This window comes from Apis mellifera, linkage group LG11 (assembly GCF_003254395.2).
Source record: "Apis mellifera strain DH4 linkage group LG11, Amel_HAv3.1, whole genome shotgun sequence".
Classification (NCBI taxonomy): Eukaryota; Metazoa; Arthropoda; class Insecta; order Hymenoptera; family Apidae; genus Apis; species Apis mellifera.
In genome coordinates, this window is record NC_037648.1 from 1,275,548 (window position 1) to 1,298,035 (window position 22,488).

The 22,488-nt window shown below is 34.4% G+C and overlaps 1 protein-coding gene, 1 long non-coding RNA gene and 1 other non-coding gene across 13 annotated transcripts in view; 2 read left to right on the top strand and 1 right to left on the bottom strand.

The window, feature by feature from the left end:
- LOC408337 overlaps positions 1-22,488 on the bottom strand; it is a 55,731-nt gene that overhangs the window by 5,331 nt on the left and 27,912 nt on the right. For 5 of the 11 annotated variants that reach the window (XM_026443573.1, XM_026443574.1, XM_026443576.1 and 2 more), the window contains 7 exons: positions 22,396-22,446; positions 22,138-22,188; positions 15,000-20,259; positions 13,428-13,841; positions 1,119-1,273; positions 797-984; positions 245-274 (listed from right to left, as the gene is read on the bottom strand). In XM_026443573.1, the coding sequence (XP_026299358.1) occupies positions 245-274; positions 797-984; positions 1,119-1,273; positions 13,428-13,841; positions 15,000-20,259; positions 22,138-22,188; positions 22,396-22,446 (6,149 nt within the window). The remainder of the gene's footprint in view (positions 1-244; positions 275-796; positions 985-1,118; positions 1,274-13,427; positions 13,842-14,999; positions 20,260-22,137; positions 22,189-22,395; positions 22,447-22,488) is intronic. The other 6 variants (XM_026443577.1, XM_026443572.1, XM_026443570.1 and 3 more) reach the window with 5 other exon arrangements.
- On the top strand, positions 11,670-13,661 carry LOC107965168. Its single transcript, XR_003305545.1, has 3 exons — positions 11,670-11,988; positions 12,922-13,110; positions 13,207-13,661. It is a non-coding gene; the product is annotated as an uncharacterized LOC107965168 (long non-coding RNA).
- Positions 20,924-21,048, top strand: Mir3767 (microRNA 3767). The gene is given in 1 exon segment (NR_039461.1): positions 20,924-21,048. It is a non-coding gene; the product is annotated as a microRNA 3767 (primary transcript).

Below are 22,488 nucleotides of genomic sequence, written 5' to 3' on the forward strand. Positions count from 1 at the left end.
AGTTAAAAATTGAGAGATCTTTCCTTCCTTTTGTGAAATATGTTAATCAGAAGCTAGTATAATGTGAATTAAAAATATTGGTCTCATTATACAGTTTTTGCAATTTTTTTAAAGAATAAAATTGAAGAAATTTTCAACCTTTACAAGTTTTCTTTTAAATTTCATTTCTATTAGAATATATATTGTTATAATAACAAATGAAAATAATTCTACTTTACATCTGTAAGAAAGAAAATGTACTAACGTGTTGAAAGCTCCTACAAATTGGCAATAACTATTCGCAAATAAGACAACAATTAGTAAATTGGAAAGAGCACAAACAATAATTTCAATACAATCAACTTTTCAAATCTAAAGCTTGAAACAAAATACAAAAGTTGGTATATATATATAATATATATAATATATATAAAAAAACTTACTATTTAAATCAACTGAACAATGACATTTTTACATACCAACTTTTGTCTTTATTTTTCCCTTTAGAATTCACTCTCTTCAAACAACATTCATGAATAACACTCCATGTCTCTTTGGCACATCATTAATACTGTTAATACATTGCATGATGGAATATTTTCAAATCCAGAAATAACCAGAAACACAAATTACATAATATTTCACCTCAGTTAATTAAATATTCAAACAATTTACTTTTAAACTTTTAAGTAATGCTCATTGAAATGCAACTTCTTTTCTTCTTTTAAAAATTTTAAAAAAATTTCTCTATCCTCTAAAGAGACATAGACAACACCAATCTGACAGATCATTATACCATGACTCATGCCATACTCACGGATCTGAACGTTTGCGTTTTACGTCAACGGGTGCTAGATTTTTGCATTTCGTTACGTGCACCTCGAACGTTAGATGTTTATAATCGTATTGCAACGCGAATTCGACTTCTCCTGTGACCACCACCGAGCGACAGCACCGTCCCTCACCGGCACCGCTATAAACCGACGCCATCGAATCCGAACGTGCCTGAAAAAAGATTATTCGTTATCCAATCTCCTCGACATACAAGTTTCAATCAATGAACAAATAAAACAGGAGGCAGAGACTCGTATAAATACAACCATATAACGCATGAAGGAACAATTTTTTCTAATATTTACTCCAAGACTGGACAAGGATGCCCGCGTGGCAAGGTGTCCAGAATGCAATCCAGAATCCATGTCGTCCACGTCGATCACCGTGTGACTAGATCCTGCTCGCGATCCCGCGCCGATGATCGGGGTGCTGCACGCTTCTGACAAGCTGCTTCCATCATCTGCAAAAGTGGAAAAAGCGATTAGATCGATTAATCCAATATTTTTTACGATTCAAAGAAACCTTAAATATATAATTATTTTATTGTTTATTTTATTATTTTAACTAATTTTTTTTTTTTAACTTGTTCCATCCTCAAACGAATCGTTGCGCCTCCTCTGCGCCCGACACTTGGCAAACAGTTCCTCGTTCGAGGACGAGCTTCTCGCGTCCGCCGCGCGTTTCGAAATTATTTCACGCTCCTTCTCCCCACTCCTCTCGGTCGACACGCGAACGGTGGCGCTCGAAGAGAGCGACGTCTCGTGGACAGGTGTCATCGCGATCTCGTTCCTAGTCAACGGCTCTTCCTCCGAATACTCGTCCTCTCGAGTGTGCATCTTCTCGTCCACTGTTTCCTCCTCGTCGATTGTCGGATTGTCGGTTTTCGGGTAACAGATCAGGGCGAGGCAATCGAGGAACGGGCTCGGGTTGACGCGTTGCGCCAATTTTCTCAGCGTCCATCTTCGATTCGACGCGTTGAACGCTGCGTAACCGCCGCTCTTCATTCTTGGTTAATTGATTAATTAATTAATTCGTTCGGGGAGAACGTTTTTTTTAAAAATCCTTCCCGTGAAATTCTTCTTTTTGCTCGAGAATTACTTCTTGAGAATGGAATTGATTTTACCGAAGAAAGAAGAATTCTTCTATTTGAGGGAAAGGAAAGTAGTTTCTTAAGCACGGTTATCGAGTACTTCACTTTCTTCTGTTGAGTGTTTTGTTTAGAGGAGATATTATTTATAAATTTTCTTTCGAGAATTGTAAGATTTAATTTCGAACGAGTTTTTTTTTAAAATTTATTATCCTTGTGCCTTAAACGGAGGCAAAACGATACTGACCGAGTTCGTTTCGCAGCCGTTTCTGATAATGCATAGAAGGGGGGGCGATAAAACTGATTTTTGCTTCCTGTCTTCCTGGCTTGAATGCGCAGGAACTTTCACGTTCAAGGTTCCGTGCGATAAGGATCGTCGAATATTAATTTAATATTCAGTGACAAATATTGTCTTTGCAATGGAAAAGTATTATGTTATCTTCGTCTAGAGATTTAATCGAATCGCGTTGGATCAATTATTAATTGTTAACAAATAATACAAATTGTATTATTTGATCAGATTTGTTATTTTTCTGGAGCTGGTTTTGATAATCAATTAATTTTCAATCGAGTGCATAATTGTTTCACACGTTGGTACTACTTTTGTTTCTATTCATCTGTTGGCAGCCTTGGTTGGTTCGTTTTAAATCAAGACACGAGTTAATAAAGTTACGTTTATTCGGTAATGCATGTGCGATCAGATTATAGATTTATAGAAATTTGTATTATCGTGCAATTTCTACGAGCAATTGTGAGAGAAATGTGTGTCAAGGTGAGAAAAAAAAAACCTTTCGTAACATTTCGTGCATTTTACGCTTAAGAATATTTTAGAAATACTATTTTTTTTTTTAAGAGCAAAACACAGTAATTAATTACAATGTAATTAATCGTGTCAATTATGGTTACAAGTTTCGTTAAAGATTCGAAAAATTTCTCTCTCTTTTTTTTTCTTAATCTTCTTCCATGAATTTTAATTAATCGATCCTTCGCGTTAATGAAGCTTGAGGCTTATTACGTTCCCGCGTTCTTGTCACACTTTCTTTACTTTGGCGGCTAGCAATTTGAATTAATTGCAACAAAGTATTTCGCTTAGTTGAAATTGCGTTTATCATCGAAAAGAAACGAGAATCGTGCTCGAGAATTAATATGAAAAACATTGTTGTGCTATTTTATCACATTGTAACTTTAACGCAATAAGAGAGGTATATGATCTTTCTAAAAAATTTCTATCGAGTAAAATGTATTATAGCTTTGATAAATAAATACATACGTTCAATTTTAATTACAAAATTTCTCAATGATTTCAGAATTTTCAATAAGTGAGTATACTCGTGTAATGTAATTTAATTAAAAATTAAAATTTTTTCTGCAATCTTTTTTTTTATTTAGATCGAATTAATAAATAAATAAAGATTAATAATTCGATAATTCAAATTGATCAATAACTTGATTAACTTAACTTTTATTTAAATAGCCCGCCGAAACCACGTGACTTCCGTTCAACGCCATCTGTCATAATTTCTTCCTAAAAGTTTATAACAGCCTGTCGCCAATTAAAATCCATCCGTTTCCGTGTGAATTAATACGATTAACAAGCAACGTGTGCGAAAATAGAAGGAATCGATTAAAGAAAGGGAATAATAAAATATTCTTCGTGTTATATGAACGAACGTTATTGTGTCATATTTATCGGACTACTCTATCGAAGCGTAACTCTTGAATTGGGCGGAAGATAATAATCGCGAAAGGAATGTATCTTTTCCCTAGTGAAAATATGCCCGCTATTTCGCAAAAAGAAACGTAACATTATATTGAAAAATTTATTAATCCTCGTATAAACTATCTTATCTTAATTAATTTTGACATATTTAATATGAAATCACTGAATATATGATTATAATTTACAATTTTCAAAATTCAATCAATGAAATGTCACAAATTTTGATTTTAATTAATTCAGATTTTGGAAAGAAAATTATTAATTACTTATAAGTTATCAAAAATTATAAAAAGAAACAATTAATTTTAATTTTAAAATTCTTAAAATTATTCTACATGAGATTGAAATAAAATTAGATTATAATAATAGAACGCTTGAAGAGAATTAATGTTCGGAATTAATTATTGAAATTGAAAGAATCGTTTCAACTCGTTGTACTCTTTTATGAATAATTATGAGAGGCAGTGAAGTTGAACAATTCTTCTTCTTCTTTTTTTTTTTTTTTACTTTTTTTTTTGCAAGTAACAGTACTTTCCACCGAACAGAAATCGTCGAAATCTCGCAAAAGGAAGAGTATTTGCGGAATTCGAAGGTTGAATTGATTTTCACGACAGTTGCAATTGAATGTTTTAATTAAAAAAGAAAAATCGTAATTCGTTCGATAGAATTCGATTCGAGTATTCTGAATGTTTATCGTGGTTGAAATATTGTTACTATCGAATACCATACGAGTTGAAAGTTGTTAACATTGAATACCAAGACGTGAATATCGAATACCCAATATTCAGGGATTGTTGATATCGAATGTTACCTGAATTCCATTTGGAATTTTAAATTAATATATATATATATATCGTAGTTTTTATATTTAATTTATATATGATATTAATTATTAAATTCTTTTGCATATTAATGATGAAAAGTAATTAGATTCTCTTACGTAAATTTAATAACGAAGCATGTGGAAAATTGTACGTTCGTGCGTTATTCGAATAGCATTGAAAAAAATGCAGAGAAACAATGATTAATCAGAAAATCTACAACATCATAATAATTAAATTTTACGTTTAATTAAAAAAAGAAATGGAATGACATGATTTAATTTTTAATTAAATCTCGTAGGAATATAATTTGTAAAAAATCGTATTATCTCTTTTTCAAATTCAAATATTAAGATTGGAACGATTTATAAAATTTATCAATTTCGTGGCAAAAATTTTGTTTGTTCTATTAAAAAAAAAAAATGAATCGACGCAAAGTAGCGCAGTGTAATTTAAATGTAGCGTGGAATAGAAACGTATGATTGTCGTGTGCGCATTAGAATCATCGAAGGAAAAAAGCGGTGGAAAAATTAGAATGTTCGAGCTCGTCAAGTCGAGTACCGTTTTCTCGATCACGCAAAAAGGTGACACGCATTTCAAAATGTCGGTACCGGTATACCAGCTGTGTCTATCTCGACTTTCCAACCAACATCGTTAAAAAACACTATGTCTAGTTCTGTATAGTGATAAATTATGACCTAACCTATTTATTGATCGTTGCCACTTTTCATTTTCATCGTTACGTGATTAAAAAGGGTAGTGTATCATTTATAATGCTTTTGAATTTTTTGTTGTTATATTTTACATATTAATTTTTTCCTTTTTTTCATGTCTCCAATACGTGATCGAGTTATTTTACGATTTATCTTTGACTCGAGGATTTTGGAATATTTATATCGTATCGTATAATACGAAGGTGTTATATAAATTTTCCTTGGTTTTCTAATTTGTATATATTTAATGAAAAATATTGTTTTGATTTAATAATAAAAATATAGATTTAGAAATTATGATAGTTATTTTAATATTTCACATTGTTCATATGTAGAGTATCGTATAATACGAAAATATTGATAAATTATTTTTTAATACCAAAATTATAGATTTTAGATTAACCTAGTATATATTAAAAATTAAATTCTAAAACAAAGTTTTTAAACAAAGTATTTAATCAACGACAAAACAACGAGAAACATTTCCTTCTTTCGCAGGAAATGTATAGAAAATTGAGCAACGGAAACACGTGCCGTCTGAATTTCCTGCAACCTCGAATGAAAACCTCGACTAATGTGTAGAGTTAACGCGTAAAAAAAAAGATATCTCTCGAGAATGATTTAAAATAAAAATATTTGTGTACAATGCACTAAGCCGTGAAACGTGCACGGAATTATTATGGAAAAATGGCAGAGTAACGCTCCTTGAGACCTATCTTATCGTTCGGTAATGTAGAGTCATTCTAAAGTGTCTTAGATTAAAACTAATTCGTATAATTTTAGAAAATTTTTAAATTTTAAATTTTAAAACTCTTAGTGTTTTTTAAGTGTCTTATGTTTCATTTTAAAAATGAATTCTAGATCAAAAAGATAAAAAATTTGTTTCTCGAGTTTTGTATTTTTTTCTTATTTAGTTATCAACATAATTTATTTCGAATTATTAAGAAAATTATTCTACGTTTAAAAATAAGAAAAAAATGTAGAATACAATTTTTTTATTTAAATCTTCATCTTTTAGAAAATTGAAATTGAACGTATAAGGCGAAGACTCATTATTATGTATAATGCATCCTCCAAGAACGTTCAGATTGGATTTTCTCGAAAACTATTCTTTCAAATTTCATTCTATATTTTTTACTTCTTTTCGCAAATACAATAATCTTTTGTCAATTATTTATTCTTATAATAATTGGCAAACTTTTAAACTCGATCCTTTAACAAATAATTATTTATCAATAGTAGATAATACAGTTAACCTCTAAAAAGTTATACTATTTCCTTCTATTTATGCATTATCGTAGAAATCCTAGTTCCTTTTTTCTATTTATGCACAACGTATTTCGTAAAGTACACAGTGATACTTTTGTGACAAACTGTATCTACGTTTTCAGCTCACAGTATCCAATCGTGGATAGTTCATCGGAACTTTTCGCTATGCCAAGCGTGCTCGGCATAATTCCGCGCGTTCCAGCAACGCACCGTGTGTTTCACGCGCGTACGTTCTCCGTTTACGAGTTAATGCGCGCGCGCATGCGCCTGTGCATGCACCGTATGAAAAACTCGTGGAATATTCGTACGTAAGTGAGTAACATTGCGACCGGTTTGCTCGGTATTGAATTCGAACACGTGTCGCAATTCTCACAAGCTATTGCCATTTTACGGAAGAGTAACCGATGATAAATGTAACTTCAACTATATCTTTTTCATTGAAAAGAGTACGAATACGACTGATGACAAGAGAATAAGAATATGGAAGGAGAAATTGAAATTGAAAATATAAAGTATAGTCTTTTTAAGGAAAAAAACACTAACTTTATGAATAATTCAATAAAATATAAAATTCTAATCTCCTGTATTTACAAAAAAAATGTATATTATTTATAATTTATTATAATTTATTACAATGACAAAAAAAAATAGCAAAATTATTTTTTAAAATAGAAATAGAAATTCCTTATAATAAATTGTTTGTTGTTAATTTCTTTTATCCCTGATTTTTTCCTCTCTCTCAAAAAATTATCAAAAAATGTTCAATTTGTATTATTGTTTCATCGATGAAAATGATTGCTCGCGATATTTCTGTTAATTAGAAAATGTTTTCATTTCCATCTTATTCTTTCTCGAATAATTTTGTAACAATGATCTGATAAAATAAAATGTCCTGCAACTCTGGCGTACAAAGTGAAATTGTATTGTTCGCCACCATCTTGCCGACAAATTAGTAGAGCAGAAGAATATGCCAGGAAGTGATGTTACAGAAACTTAATTTCTATTTAACCGTTGTGTTTAATTACCTTTACAGTGAAACTGATCACATTTAAGCGTGCGGAGGAACGTATCTTTACCAATGTATTCCTTGCTCTTTTCTTGACTAGCACAATTTTATTAATTGTGCTACGCGATGTAACTGTTGTTAATTTTAAGCGAATAATTACAAGGATGAGAATGTAGTTTTCTCTAGCAGGCAGACATGTCAGTTTTTTAAAGATAGTTTAAAAAACAAAATAAAGAAATTAAACATTTATAATGTAGATATTCATGAAAAGAGGTAAATGTCAAAGATTAGATAATGGGAAGGTGAGTGAACTTGGAGGAATAAGTTCTCTTTTTAGCATAGTTAATAAACTTTTCGTGCAAATGATAATGATTTTAAGAAAGTGTGACAAATTAAGTGAAAATAAGTGACTGGAAAATATGAAATATATGTTGATATGAAATTAAAAAGATTATCATGTATTTCTGTATATATACTTATAAGTAAAATTTCTATTGAAAATTCAAATAAATAATATAAATAATTGAATAAATAATCAGTGAATGAAGGGTACAACAAATATGTGAATAGTGTTAAAGTGAAGAAATTTATATTTGGATGAAGATGTAGGATAGATTTGAAAGTAATTGAAAAAGAAATGGAAAATGAATTAATTTTCCAGTAGAATTTAATTAGACCTAAACAGCTGAACAATGAAGAATTAATCCATTCATTTTAGTTTTTAACACAGATTTCAATTTAATGTATTTATTGTTACTTATAAAATCAATACTAATAATAAAATTATAACTAAATCATATCTTAGAGATCCAATTTCAATCTTAATAGAAATCTCATCAAAATTTCACTGACTCGTTAAAATTAAATTTGACGTTATTCTTCTCTCCAGAATACTGGAAATGAAGAAAAGTGAATCAATCAAATAAATTGTTGAGGTAAGAAATTGAAATTTCCGATTCTTCCATTTTCCAATCGACTTATTTAAAACTTATTATTCAGATCGGCAAAAATTACTCCTTTTATACTGAATCTTTTAACCGTAGAACTTTAAATGCCTAATACCGTTCAGTATTCACGCTTCATTAAATTTTATGCGAATCACAATGATGGATCGTAAAATTTTTTGAATTAATTCCATATTTTCTATTATTTCTATATAATTTAAAAAATAAAAACGTAATACATCTTTCTTTATTCAACTATTGAACTAAAATATATAAAATGTATAATTTTTATTCTCATAAAAATTCAAAATAAGATATCAGTTGTAATATAATGCACAGAATATTTGAAATTTAAATTTGTAATAGTCAATGTTGTAAAAGATAAATAAATTAACTTGAAAATCAAGAAAGATAATGGATCCAAGGACTATTAAGGATCAAAGTTTAAAATGTTGTTCAGATAAATAGTCAGAGAAATAATTTATGGCATTGTATTTGAAATCTAATTTTAGATCCAATTTCTTGTATCTGTGCCTTAAACGGGCACCCAAGTTAGAACACTGTGCTTTATTTGGCAACACTAATGCTTTATTTAAAATACGTGTAGCAACTAATTTATACTCTGTACCCGTGGTTCTCAATCCTTTTCTATAAGAGTACAAAAATTTTGATGGACTATCCATCCATCCATTATTGAAAACACTTATATTACGTCACTTTTAACCCATGCTAAATTCCCCTATTCAAACGTTATGTACGAAGTAAAATTTTATTATTTCGAGAATAAATATTTGTAATTTAAAAGGAAAATCTGTAAATTGCATCCTACGAATTGTTAACAATTTTAATTTTCTAATTTGAAACGGAATATTATGTAACGAATTGCAAACACGTTTCTGATAAGATACGAGTATTATCATTATTTTTTTTTTTTTCCAACGAAAATGCAACGGCTGGACTGAAGAAAGGTGATCGTTTCCACAAGTTGAAACAATTTATATATACCTTTAAAGTTTCATATACACACGGCCACGAGAATGGTTGGTTTCGAGAAAGTGTATTGTCTTGTGTTTGCTTCAGAAAATAGATTCTCTTGCAACAATTCCTCGTGTAAAAAGCAATGGCATGAGATTAATTTCCACTCTTCCATGTCTGGTAGAAAAAGAAGTGGGGTAAAAAGGAACTCGTTTTGCTACAACTTTTAAAACTTCTTCTAAAACTTTGCTTTTTGCTGGCTCGTTAATTGTTTCTTTCAATAAGAATTTCCTCCTTGTGCAACTTTTTACATGAATTGATATAACGTGTTATTGTAAATCATTGTTTTTAATTAAATTACTTTTCAACAACAATTTTTCTTTTGGTAAGAAACTCCTAATAGATCTTGAATATAGTTTTCTTGTACTCATAGAATTATTATTATATATTATTATATTCTTTAACAATTTTTTTCATCAAAGCATATTTCTTATATACATGTTATTATAAAATTAATAAAACTGTATCATTTATTATGATGAAATAAAATTTAAAATATTTACCTTCATTCTAATTAAACAGTTTATTATTCTTATTTTCCTTCCTTAATTAATTTCTCTTATCTCCCTCTGTAATCAGTAATTAATTAAAGAGTTTCGAATCACAGTGGTCTTCTCGGTTCTCTTATTGATCCACACGAGCCACGAATGCAACGGGGAGTGGCAGTGAAAATAATATCATCGGTCTGTGGAGTGAAGGACCTCTCTTCTTCCTTTTCATCCCCCATAAAAATCAACCCATGCCATGTTTTAAAGAGGAAACGATCAATGCACCAACGACTGTCCAAAAATAAAGTTGATTCAAAATCCTACATATATCACTTAATCAAAATTTTTTGCCATTCTTCTTATGACAGAAATACCAAAGTTATTGAAATAGTAATTTTATAAGAATTACAATTTTCAAAAATAAAAAACAATTTTTCAATATTTTCTACTTAGAATTAGGATAAGATATTTAACACTCCCTTTGGAAATGAATCATTTAAATAGACTTATATATATTTCTTAATTTTCTCTTTGATGTTCAAATTCAATTTGCATTAAATAAAACAAAAAGGAGATAGAATGTAATAGTTCTGTCTCTGTTACCATCGTTTCTAAAATCAATTCTCTAAAAATGTTTTATAAATATATATAAAATATCCTTTATAATATAAACTTACAAAAATTCGAAGTCAATCAATTAATCCATTATACTTTTAACTAATTCTAACGACAAAATCAATTCTTCAATCACTAACTTACTTCAAACGTGGCTATGAAACAATTTCTGCGGTACGTGACACGAATCTGGAGCAAATTTCACGAGTTTGCCACAGAAATGGGCCCACGAATCATTGATTCGCGTGATTCGAGCTGAATTGAAAGCGGCGGAAGTTTGCAGCACTCTACGATATTTCTTCCCATTCGAGCTTAAACTGAGCAGTGTTGTAAATACCATAAAATTTTTTTACTATCGTTTCATTGGAATGCAAACGCGCATAATGCAGTGAAATGTCTATCATAACGTTGTGGCAGTTTGTAGATCTGGAATTGGAAGCATTGGTTTTGTTAGGTTAGGTTAGGAAAATTTGTGACAAAAGATAAGAGGAAAATAATTAATATATATATATTAAATTATTATTATATATGTTCTGTTTCTTTTAGAGAATTTTGATTAGAGTTCCGAAAAATCTAATTAATTTTTTAATGATTTAGAATAAATCAACATTCGAGTAACATTTAAAAGTTAGAATTATAAGTTATGAGTTACGAGATTTAAATATCATCACGGAAGATTAAAAATTTTAAATATTATAAAAAAATTAAATTTTAAAGGTTACGATTGTTATAAAATTAATTTTTAAAGGTTAAGTATACGATATATTATTTATCATGTATTAAAATTAAAAATTTCTTTATAGTATATTATATACTTATATATCACAAATATTAAAACTGAAATAATATCACTATAATATCACTGATAAATGAAATAAAAAAGAATATTTTCAGAAAAGTTGGCCAAAAAAGTCTATAAATTAACAATAGATACTTGGAAAAGTCGATTATAAAGATCGATCTTGTTAATCAACTGCAAACAATCGCTATCGAAAATTAAAAATCGATTCTTCCTCGTGCGAAATTAATTTGATCAAAATTAAAATTCGTCGAATAATACTAAATAAAATAAAAAAGAATATTAAATCAAATAAATTAAATTAAAAACAATAGATGATTAGAAAAATTGATTATATATAATTATTAAAAAAATTCATCGATATTATGAAAATCGAAAATCGATTATTTTTCTCGCGAGAGTAACTTTCGTAAAATTCGATCTGTGACACTCGATTTCAAGAGTCATGGCGATAAGTAGAACGCTATTTGTAAATGATGACGTTTTAAATTATTTACTCGAGTGTAACAGGTGTAACTGTTTTATCAAGATTTCCCTTCTTTTTCCGCTTTTCTTTCCTCTTCCATCTCCATCTCGTTCCGAACCATAGTACGACAATCGATCGGTAACGTTGTGTCTCGCGTATGCGTACTGTTGGATTTCTCTCTGGATATTGCCTTTTTCTTTTAAATATTGATGGTTAATTTTTTTTCTACTTTCTAATTGTCTCAGTTTCTTAGTGATATTAACTTATTGTAATTGTTGGATTCGACTTCAAACTGCATGAAAACTTAGTAAACAATGAAAAAAATGTGTTAAATATTCATTTCGATAAGTTAAAACAAATACTTTTGTTTACTTTATTCTATTTATAGCAAGTGATTCATGTAATTTGCATATCTCAAATAAGTTTTAAATTGTGAAATGTTTAGTGAAAAAATGATAAATATAAAAGTTGCGTAATTTTAAATTTCTGTTATATTTTGAGGTTAGCTTTACTTCTTTCAATGAAATCGTATACTTTTTTCGTTGTGCACGAAAAAATAAAAACGAATATTATTATTTCAAGTAAACAAATATTAATTTATGTTGATCTTAATCTATAACAATAATAATAAATATATTTTTACGATAATTATTTCAATTTTTAATTCGATAAAAATTGACAATCATTTTGTTTTGAATATATATATATATATAGAAATAGTTATTGTAGAAAATTCTTCAGGATCGAGAACTTTCGTAACTTTATTTCAGTTTACGTTTCGCAATTAATCGTGTTGATCAAACGTGGAAACGAAAATGAGAGATTGTTGATTAATCAGCGAAATCACGAATGATTGAGTAACTAAAAAGAGTATTAACACAAATCATATAATGTAATTCTTCTCTGAATGCAAATTGCAGGAATAAAATTATTTCATAATTTACTTGTAAAAAAATTTTTATGAAACTTTTATGAAATTAACTTTTATTTCATATCATAATCTTTTCAAAGTGCATTCACTTATATTTATTTCTATTAAATTCAAAACAAATTTAAGAAATTTAATAATAAAAAAAAATTTTAAGAATAAATTTATATCACTATATAAAATTCTTTTAAATTATTATTTTTTTTTTTTTTTCTAGGAGAATTTTGAATCACAAACGTGCCAAAGATTTTCTTTGAAAAGTTCTTTCAAAGATTCTTAAAATTTCTCAATAAAAAACCATCGCATCTTTATTTATAACACGCTTATCAACCTATCTTTCATCCATGAATACTGTGTAAATAGATTTTCACTTTAAATGCAGATCAATCTTAATTAACTCGTCCCGGTAAGATATAATATGCTTTTCCATCAGAGTATGTTTAAATACAAATTAGCATCAACTTTATAGAGCACGGATTCACGTTACTTTTCCTGTTTGCAGATTTTTCTTCAATCACTCAGATATATGATTGCATATTCATTAAGGAGTTTTCTAATGATCTGTACGTTTTTTTTATAATTCTTTTCCTTTTAATCATCATGCTCATACACAAAAGACAGAAGAGGATTATAAATACAAATATATATATATATTTTGAATATTAATGCACATATAATTTAAAAGAAATATGCATAACAAAGAAAACTTGAGAGAAGACTTACCAGGCGTGAGAGACATAGTCTGCTGCCTTCTTGACCTCGAATTGTCACGTTTTCCATTCGAAGACTGAGATCCCGACACTTGTAATCCCGGAGCACTGACCGCACGTTTCGGTCCTCCCAGTACACCAGGAACGTTGCTGTTCCTCGCGAATCCTGGAGGGCGATATCTGGCCGATTTCACGCCAGAATGTTGAGGCAGAAAATGATAGACGCTGTGCGCTTTGTGCATCGTCGTTGATGGCGTGGTTGATGACGTCGTCGTTAAACCGGAAGGCGCGGTGGATGCTGGTAAACGTGGTAAAGAATTGGTAGCGGCGGTGATGGCGGATTGCATTCCGCGTGGAAGAGTCGTTGCTCGAGATTCACCGCTGTATTCGAGCTCGTCTTCGGTGTCCTCGTCACCTGTAGACGTATCTGTTAATATATTGATTTGCATTTTTATTTGATTGACGTTTGGCGGTATGTATAAATTAAAAATAACGATTCAATTGATTTTTCTTAAATTTTGAATTGTGGATTTCATGTAAACTAATATTTTATATTTTAATTCTAGATGATCCAAAAAATATTCTTTTGAGTTTTCAATAAAATTTGGAATTCCAAGTATAAATATGCTGTATAGAATCTAATGATTTCAAGGTATTCACAATCACAAATTTATTACTTTAAGTATTCTATATTAGAAACTTTATTCAATATTAAAAAAATTTAAGATAAAAACAATTGATATTCTTGTTATATTCTTAAAGATATATTCTTTTCGTGTGCAGATAAATCTTCATGTGATATCATACATTCCAATCCTCATTTATATTCTCAGAATTATTTTCACTCGCAATCAATACTCTAAACATTCGCTCAGCTCAATTATTCTTCATCCATGTTGCATCCACGTCATTCATTATGCGATGTACAATTCAACTCGCACTTACATCAGTTTTATTTTTTATAATAGACTGATATTAGGCACAAAAAAGATATTTAAAAAAAGTTAAAATGTAAACAAAGAAAGAATGAAAAAGAAAATGTTGGAAATGGAAGTGAAAACAGAATTAACAATATAAGTGGTTAAAAGAGATTTAATCTTGAAATAGATTGCTTCAAAATAATAGATAAAATCAGAAAAGAAATTATTTCTATTATGTCATTAGCATAATTGCATATTTCTTAACTCTTCAAAAGAAATCTACATATATATGTATAGGAACTTTATGTTTATTTTAAAGTATTACATAAGAATTTACGATTATGAAACAATTTATTAAATACTCCTCTATTCATCGTCAAAAGTATACTATATTATGTCACACTTGTGTAATGTTGTTTGTCTTCATTTGAAATGTTAAGAATCGTAAGAGTATCACAAATGTATTCTAAAGTTCAAGTTGATATATACTTTTCACATTGAATAGAATTCTGTTTACCAAACCATTTTTAATTTGTTTTTTTAATTTATATTTGTATTTCAAAAATACTTAGATTTGTTTTAAACAATTTCATTTCATTCTTTCATTTCAAAATATTGAAAAGTTAAAAATTTACAATAGAAGAAATTCAAATAGAAAAACTTACCAGATTCCCCCCTTGTGTTAGCATCAGGAACAGACGATCTTCTTCTATTACTCCAGATCCTTTCCTCCACTGATCCAGCACTGGCAGCACCACCACTTCCACCCCCGATGGAACCACAGCTCCTAACTCTGTCCAATTGTTCTCTTGAGAAGCTTTTGGGATTGAACAACAAATCTCCAGCACTTCTTCTCTTAGCTGCCATTGCCAAGGCATTAGCACTAGCACTAGCACCGACACTGTCTCCAGAACAAGCCAAAAGGCTCAATTTCGTCCTGGAATCAGCAGCCATTAGCGCTGATTCAAAGCTTCCTCTCCAAGAGAACCTCTCGTAATCACTGGCCTCTCGTTCCTCTCCCTCTTGTCCAGCGGAGGCAGCTGGATGGCTGTTGATCAACAGCAAAGGATCGTGAGATTTTGACCTGGGTAACTGCAGATGCGTCGAGGAAGGTGCATTGGTAGAGTCCGAGGTGGAATCATCGTCCTCGGTGGTAGAGGCTGAGGAGGGTGTTCTGTGATGTTGAGAATAACGCCTCCAACTGGTGGAGTGGTGCTGCACGCTTGCTGGCCCACCCTCGGAGACTTCGTGCATCAAAGCGACCAATCTGCTGCCTATGTGATGCATCACTTTAGCTATCAACGGTGGACTGCTGTGCGGCGTCGAATTGGCGTCAGAGCTAACCCCATCGCCTGCCATCTTCGTGAAACTCTGAACGAGCTTCTGATACACAAACGCGGTATCTCTCCCTAAACAGGGTGGCTGAACTCCTCCCCCACCTGGAGTTGGCACAGTTTTATCCTCTCTCTCTTTGTCCAACAGATTGTCACCCGACGTAGTGTCGAATTTGCTGATAATTTGTTGACAACTCTGCGAGATCTGTTCCTGCAACGCCGATCTCCGCCCACCTGCTGCCCCTTCCAAGTCAGAACTAGTGTAATCCGAACTGTCGTACGAATCTGACCACGTGTCTTCCGAGCTAAGGTATTCCACTATTTCCCTCACTTGCTCGTCCCGAATTCCCGGCACCGTTTTCATTAATCTGGTCAATTCGTTTTCAAAATACACCAGTTGAGGCGGCTTCGTACGATTCTGCGAGCACAATCTCGCCTTGGACGCGTACCCCGTTAACCTGGGGCTGGGCGCTGGCGAAGCAGCGCTCGAATTTGCATTCCCATTTTGATTCTGCCCGTTCGAATTGGCCACCATGGTTTTGAAGAACTGTCTCATCTTGGACATCATCAAGTTCGTCTCCTCGTCGCTCGACCAATTGTTGAAGCTGTCCTTCCTCGACAGGGAAGCGTTCGGCAAGTGAGGCAACGCGTGGCTCAAATGATGATCCACTTTGATCACTTTCTCCATCCCTCCAGAGTTACCCTCGTTGGAAATTTGACCCGCGTCCTCACCGTTCTCCCTCTCCTCGCCGTTGGACCGATCTTTCCCACCCTCTTGGCCGATCTCGGAACCAGCAGGTTGGCCATCCTCTGGCAACTTCTGATGTTGAAGAAGATCGTCGCAACTGCCCACGAATCCCGAATCCCTCGACTGCTGCTTCGACCTTTGATTGTAGTTCAAAGATTCTGGCGAGCTGATCTGCACGTTCCTGGAAGAATCGGCGAGCGAGGTTGACGTTAGAGTGTTGTTCGCGGTCGACGGGGAGGAGGAAGAGGACAAAACGCATTCCGGTTGAGGGGTTCTCGCCCTGTCTTCCGAGTCCTCCGAGTTAACAGCTTCCCCGTCGTTCTCCATCACTACCTCTCCAACCAACGCCATTTCTCGGTTAGGCTCCGGGGTTTTGTTCCTATCGTCCGGGACGCGGGGGCTCTGCGTGCCCAGATTTCTAGGCTTCTTCTTCTTCCGTTTCACGGTGTCAAATTGTCCATCCGTCCCAAACGCCGCCGTTTGACCGCCGTCGTCCGCCCCATCCGTTTCCGTGGACGAGCCTTCCGATTGCGTCTCTTGGGAATCCTGGTTCAAACTCAAGTCTTGAAGAGAGTTCTGCGAGCTCAGGTTCTGCGAGCTCTGAGAGGCGAGGGCGAGCAGGTTGTCCAGGGAGGAGCTGTGCGACCTGCCTGTGCCCCTCGCTCGGACCAGCTTCTTCCTCCTCTGCGCCTCGGGACTCGGCCTCCCTTCGGAATCGCTCCCCACGGAGCCGTCCGAATCCCTCCTGTCCTGGTCGAAGCCTAGAAACTCGGACAAAAAGTATTTCTCCAGTCTGGACGAATTCAAAAACCCATCCCCGGGATCCCCCCTGGACGACCTCTCCTGGCTCTGGCCCTGGCCCCCTCCCGGCGCCTCGTCCTGTCCAAGCGACTCCAAACCCTCCGAGTAGATGGACGAAGTCTCCGACAGGCTGTCCACCTCGCGCGAGCCCATGCTCGAGTTGTTCCCGTCGCCGCCGAGGCCGAAGAAGAAGTACTTCTCCAGCTCGGAGGCGGACGGCGGCCTCTGCTTCTTGGACGGGGTGCCGGCGGCCAGGCTCGGCTCCGCCTCGCTCTCCTCGCAAGACTCCTCCACTATGGTGTGCAAGGTGAAGTCTATGGCCTGTCTGTGATAGCCGCGAAGCTCCTCTTCCCTGTCCCCGAGGTTGTTCGCCTCGTCCTCGGAGCTCTCCTCGGTGGCGGTCGTCGCACCGGGCTCGTCCTCGTCGTGAGAGACCTCCTCCACCCACGAGTCATCGTCGGCCAACCCTTCCTCCAGGATCACCACCCCACCACCCGGAGAATTCTCGTCACTGGACTGGGAGGAGACACGTGTCCTCGCACCGTGCTCGTTGTTCGCCAAACGTTGCTCCTCGTGGCTCTCCGCCTGCCTTCCGTTGATCTTCGTCGAATTTTTCACCGAGACATCGTCGCTCTCACTAGCACTGCCGACACTCAACCCGCTGTCCACCTCCGTCTCGGAATGATTCGCGGCTACGCTGGGTAAACGCTTCACCATCAACGGTTTCCTCGGCCCCTGGCCGTTCTTGCGATGCGGCTGCTCCGAGACGGCCTCCAACGCCAGCTGGAAGTAGCCAGCCAGGCCCTGGCCGGCCTGGCGCACTTCATCCGGCTGCAGCAACGTTGTCGTGTCCGAGGTGATCACGCTCACGGGTTGGTAAGACGCTTCCTGGGTGATCATCACGAGGCTTCTGTACTTGTTGTTTGCCGTAGCTGGCGAGCACTGATGAGCGGGGCCGTTGTCTCTGATGTTGAGCGAATCCTTGGTCGAAGCGGGGGATCCATTCTCCTTTCCAATGGACGGGCGTCGCTCGACTGAGAGAAACCGTGTCGAAACCCCTTCTATCCCCTCCTCCGCGCCGCCACAACCACCACCACCACCATCACCACTACCACCTTCACCACCTCCACCTCCAACTTCTCCTACCACCTGACACTCGCCTCTCACCGTGCTGTCATGCGCATTGCCCGCTTTACCTGCGTTCAACGTCTCTTCCTCCATCTTGTCCCCCGCCGTTGTTTCGATTCTCTTCGACTGTGACGCGCTCTCGTCTCCCGTCGTCGCGCCATCTTCGGCCTCGCGTCTCGATCCGTCATCCTCCGCGTTATCGATGGCATCGATAATCTCCAACGGAGATTGCTGCTCAACCTCGAATCGCGACAACAATTGCTCCCTCCATCTCGCGCCGTTCGATTCCTCGCAACTCTTGTCGCTGCTGCCTTCGTGCCGTTCACGCGACCACGACGACCTCTCTTCGTTACTTTTGTTCAATCGCGACAGTAAATCGTCGTTGCGCTCGAAAAAGTTTGAGGTTACCTCGTACTCGTGAAGCTCGTCGCTGCTTATCTCGCTGCCCGTGGTGTTTGTTTCGTTGCTTGTGAAACTGTCGCATCCTAAAGAATGTTCCGTTGTCATCTTAGAATTACCGATTATCGTTTCGAAATTAATACGATCTTCTCTCTCCTCGTTCACAATTTCTTGCGCGGATACTTCCAACGAGTCTGGAATTATGTTAGAGTCCCAGGTATCGGTGGATGACAATTGCGTTTGATTGTCCAAATTATTCTCATCGTTGGACTCTGTCGTCTCGATTTTTAGGTTATTTTCCACAACATTCGGGTTATCGAGTATAACAGGTTCTATGCTGTCGGGATCCAAACTCTTTATAGACTTTAACTCGATCTGACTCTCCGAACAATCGTTGTCGCTGGCTATGTACATCTCCTCGGGCATCTCTCGTTGCTGCAACGACAAAGAAATCCTCTTATCGTTCGCCTCTAAATTATGCTTCCTGCCTCGGGATCTACGTTTCTCGTTAACGTTTCCCTCTCGTGCAGACTTATCGTTCATCTCCAAGCTGTCATCCTTTCGCCTCTTCTCCTCCCCTCCATTCTCAAAATTCGCGTCCTCGTTGAAGAATCTAACGTACTGGAGGACCACGGGCTCTTCGTCGGGGAGAGCCGTCACTCTCTTCAAAGTGATCCCGTCCTCGGCGGCGGAATCAGAGTCCTCGTCCTCGTCTCCGTTGTCCTCGATGTCGTTGTCGCTCGTGAGCGAATCGTCGTTCACGACGAACACCCTGGAGAACCTGTGGGACGAGGAATCGTCCTCCAAGTCGCTGCTGTCCGCCGAGGAACGGCCGGAGGAGCTGCCAGAATCCTCGTACATCCTCTGCCCTTGCCTTCTGTTCTCGAAAGCCACGGAATCTTGACAGGTAGGCGGTGGTTCCTCGTCCTCCTTCCCTTCCTCCGCCTCATCGTCATCGCTTCCCATCTTCTTCGACTCGTCCAACTTATCCTTGTTTATCGCCTGTACATCGGTGGACAATTGGTCGACGACTTTCAACGACTCAACGTTAGAAACGTCCAGCAAAGCGGCCTCCTGCCTCCTCGTCCCCTTCGCGTTCCCAGCATCGTCGTCGTTCTCGTCTCGATCGACGCGCAGGTTGGTCATTCGTTGACGGAGTTGTTCGGTGGTCGGTATGGAGGACGGCTCGATGGTCGAGTACAGGACTTGGTCGGGCGCGAAGGAGCCAAGGGTAGCAGGGTCGAAGACGTTGGTCAACCTTGGATCGAGTCTGGAACCGTGCAATGGTTGGTTGAATCGTGGATGCCAGGCGAACCAGGGCGCAGCTGGGTCGCCTCTCAACCTCAGTGTTCCTGGCTCTGAGTGGGCATCCCCGCTGCGACTTATCATGGAGGATGCGGCTGCTGCAAAGTCGCTGGTCCACAGAGATGCCGGAACTGGGACCGGATACGGGACTGGAACTGGAATTGGTACCGGCACTGGTAACACGTTCGCTCCCCGGGAACCTCCACAGGCCTGGAAAGGGGAATGATGAGAAGTTAGAATTGAATATTAGAATATTACTAGGTTTTTGTTGAGACAAACAGTTTCAATTAGTGGTAAAGTATTTAAATGTAGAACAACAATTCAACAAATGTTGAATTGAAACATCATCTTAATAAATTATTATGGAAGATTTTTGTAAAGTTTCTTGAAACATTATCTTAATAAATTATTGTAGAAGATTTTTGTGAAGTTTCTTGATTTTTTTTTTATTTGTGAAAATAAGATAAATGTGATAAATGTTTAAACAGAAATAAACAGTTTCAATTAATAGTAAAGTATTATATATATAAATGTAGAATAGGTGTTGAATTGAAACATCATCTTAATAAATTATTATTATGGAAGATTTTTGTAAAGTTTCTTGATATTTTTTTTATTTGTGAAAATAAGATAAATGTGATAAATGTAAAACAAGTTTTGAATTGAAATATTATCTTAATAAATTATTATGGAAGATTTTTGTGAAGTTTCTTGATTTTTTTTTTTATTTGTGAAAATAAGATAAATGTGATAAATGTAAAACAAGTTTTGAATTTAAATATTATCTTAATAAATTATTATGGAAGATTTTTGTGAAGTTTCTTGATTTTTTTTTTTATTTGTGAAAATAAAATAAATGTGATAAATATTTAAATGTGGAAATAAACAATTTCAATTAATAATAGTAATGTTTAAAATGTGTAAAATATTTACATGTAATATTTACACATTATTTACTACTATTAATTGAAATTGTCATATAATATTTACATTCTACATGTAATATTTACATGTAGAACAGGTGTTGAATTGAAATATCATCTTAATAAATTATTATGAAAGATTTTTGTGAAGTTTCTTGATTTTTTATTTGTGAAAATAAAATAAATGTGATAAATAGAACAGATGTTGAATTGAAATATCACTTTAATAAATTATTTTGGAAGATTTTTGTAAAGTTTCTTGAAACATTTTCTTGAAACATTATTTTAATAAATTATTATGGAAGATTTTTTAAAGTTTCTTGATTTTTTTATTTATGAAAATAAAATAAATGTGATAAATGTTGAACAAATGTTGAATTGAAACATCATTTTAATAAATTATTATGGAAGATTTTTGTAAAGTTTCTTGATCTTTTTATTTGTGAAAATAAGATAAATGTTTAAATATGGAAATATTTATAAATTTGGCAAGAGTATCTTGATATTATTGTCTTTTTATTACAACAAGTAATTCAATTCAATTTTATTTTCAAAAGTTATAACATAATGTGTAATTGTATAAATGATCAGTGTGTGATCAGTAGTGATTCATTTGCAAGAAAAATATTAAATTTTTACAATGATGATAAAAATTACGTAATATATATAGATACAGATTACAGCGTGATATTGATAAGAGATAGACAAGAAAATGCAAGAGAAATTTATAAGATTATTTGATATAAAATTTAAGAAATGATTTGTAATAAATCCAAAAACTTTTACATTTCAATCTTTCCTAAATTTTGGACATCTGTAGTAGTATAAATACTTTATTTAATTATCACACTGTTTTTCTATTTTCTTTTTTCCCCAAAGTAGTTTCATTTGCTATTTAAATTGTGTTAAAAGTTCATTTAAATTAAAATTTTTCCATGCAATTTTAATTAGATAATAATATCAATGAATCAACTTATTTGTTAAGACATGAAATCACATCCAAGATAATAATTTAAATATTAATTTAAAAATTCGAGCAATTTAAAACAATTAAAATTTTTTGATATTTACAATTACACGCTTTAATCCTTAATCAATTTTCAATAAAAAACTCTCTCAAAAAATAAAATCCAAATCTAAAAATCTTTCATGCAATTTTCTTCACCTTAATACGATGATAGAGATAATAAATATCGTCATCCACTATCCAAGCTACCTAAAAAATTCATTATCAATCTTTGAATCATAATTTTTCAATCAACAACTAATCTCTCTTAAACTCAACTCATTTGTGACAAACAAAATCAAAAAAAGTGTCTCAAAAATTTAAAGATGATTTCTCAAACTAAAATAAAATTCACAATACTTTCCAAACTTCTTAAAAAAAAAAGAAAAAAAAATCTTCCACGCAAATTTCAATCACCTTGCAACGACGAAATTGATAATAGATTCTTTCATCCAACATCCAAGCTTCCTAAAAAATGCATTGTCGAATCAATTGAATCCGGGATGTTTT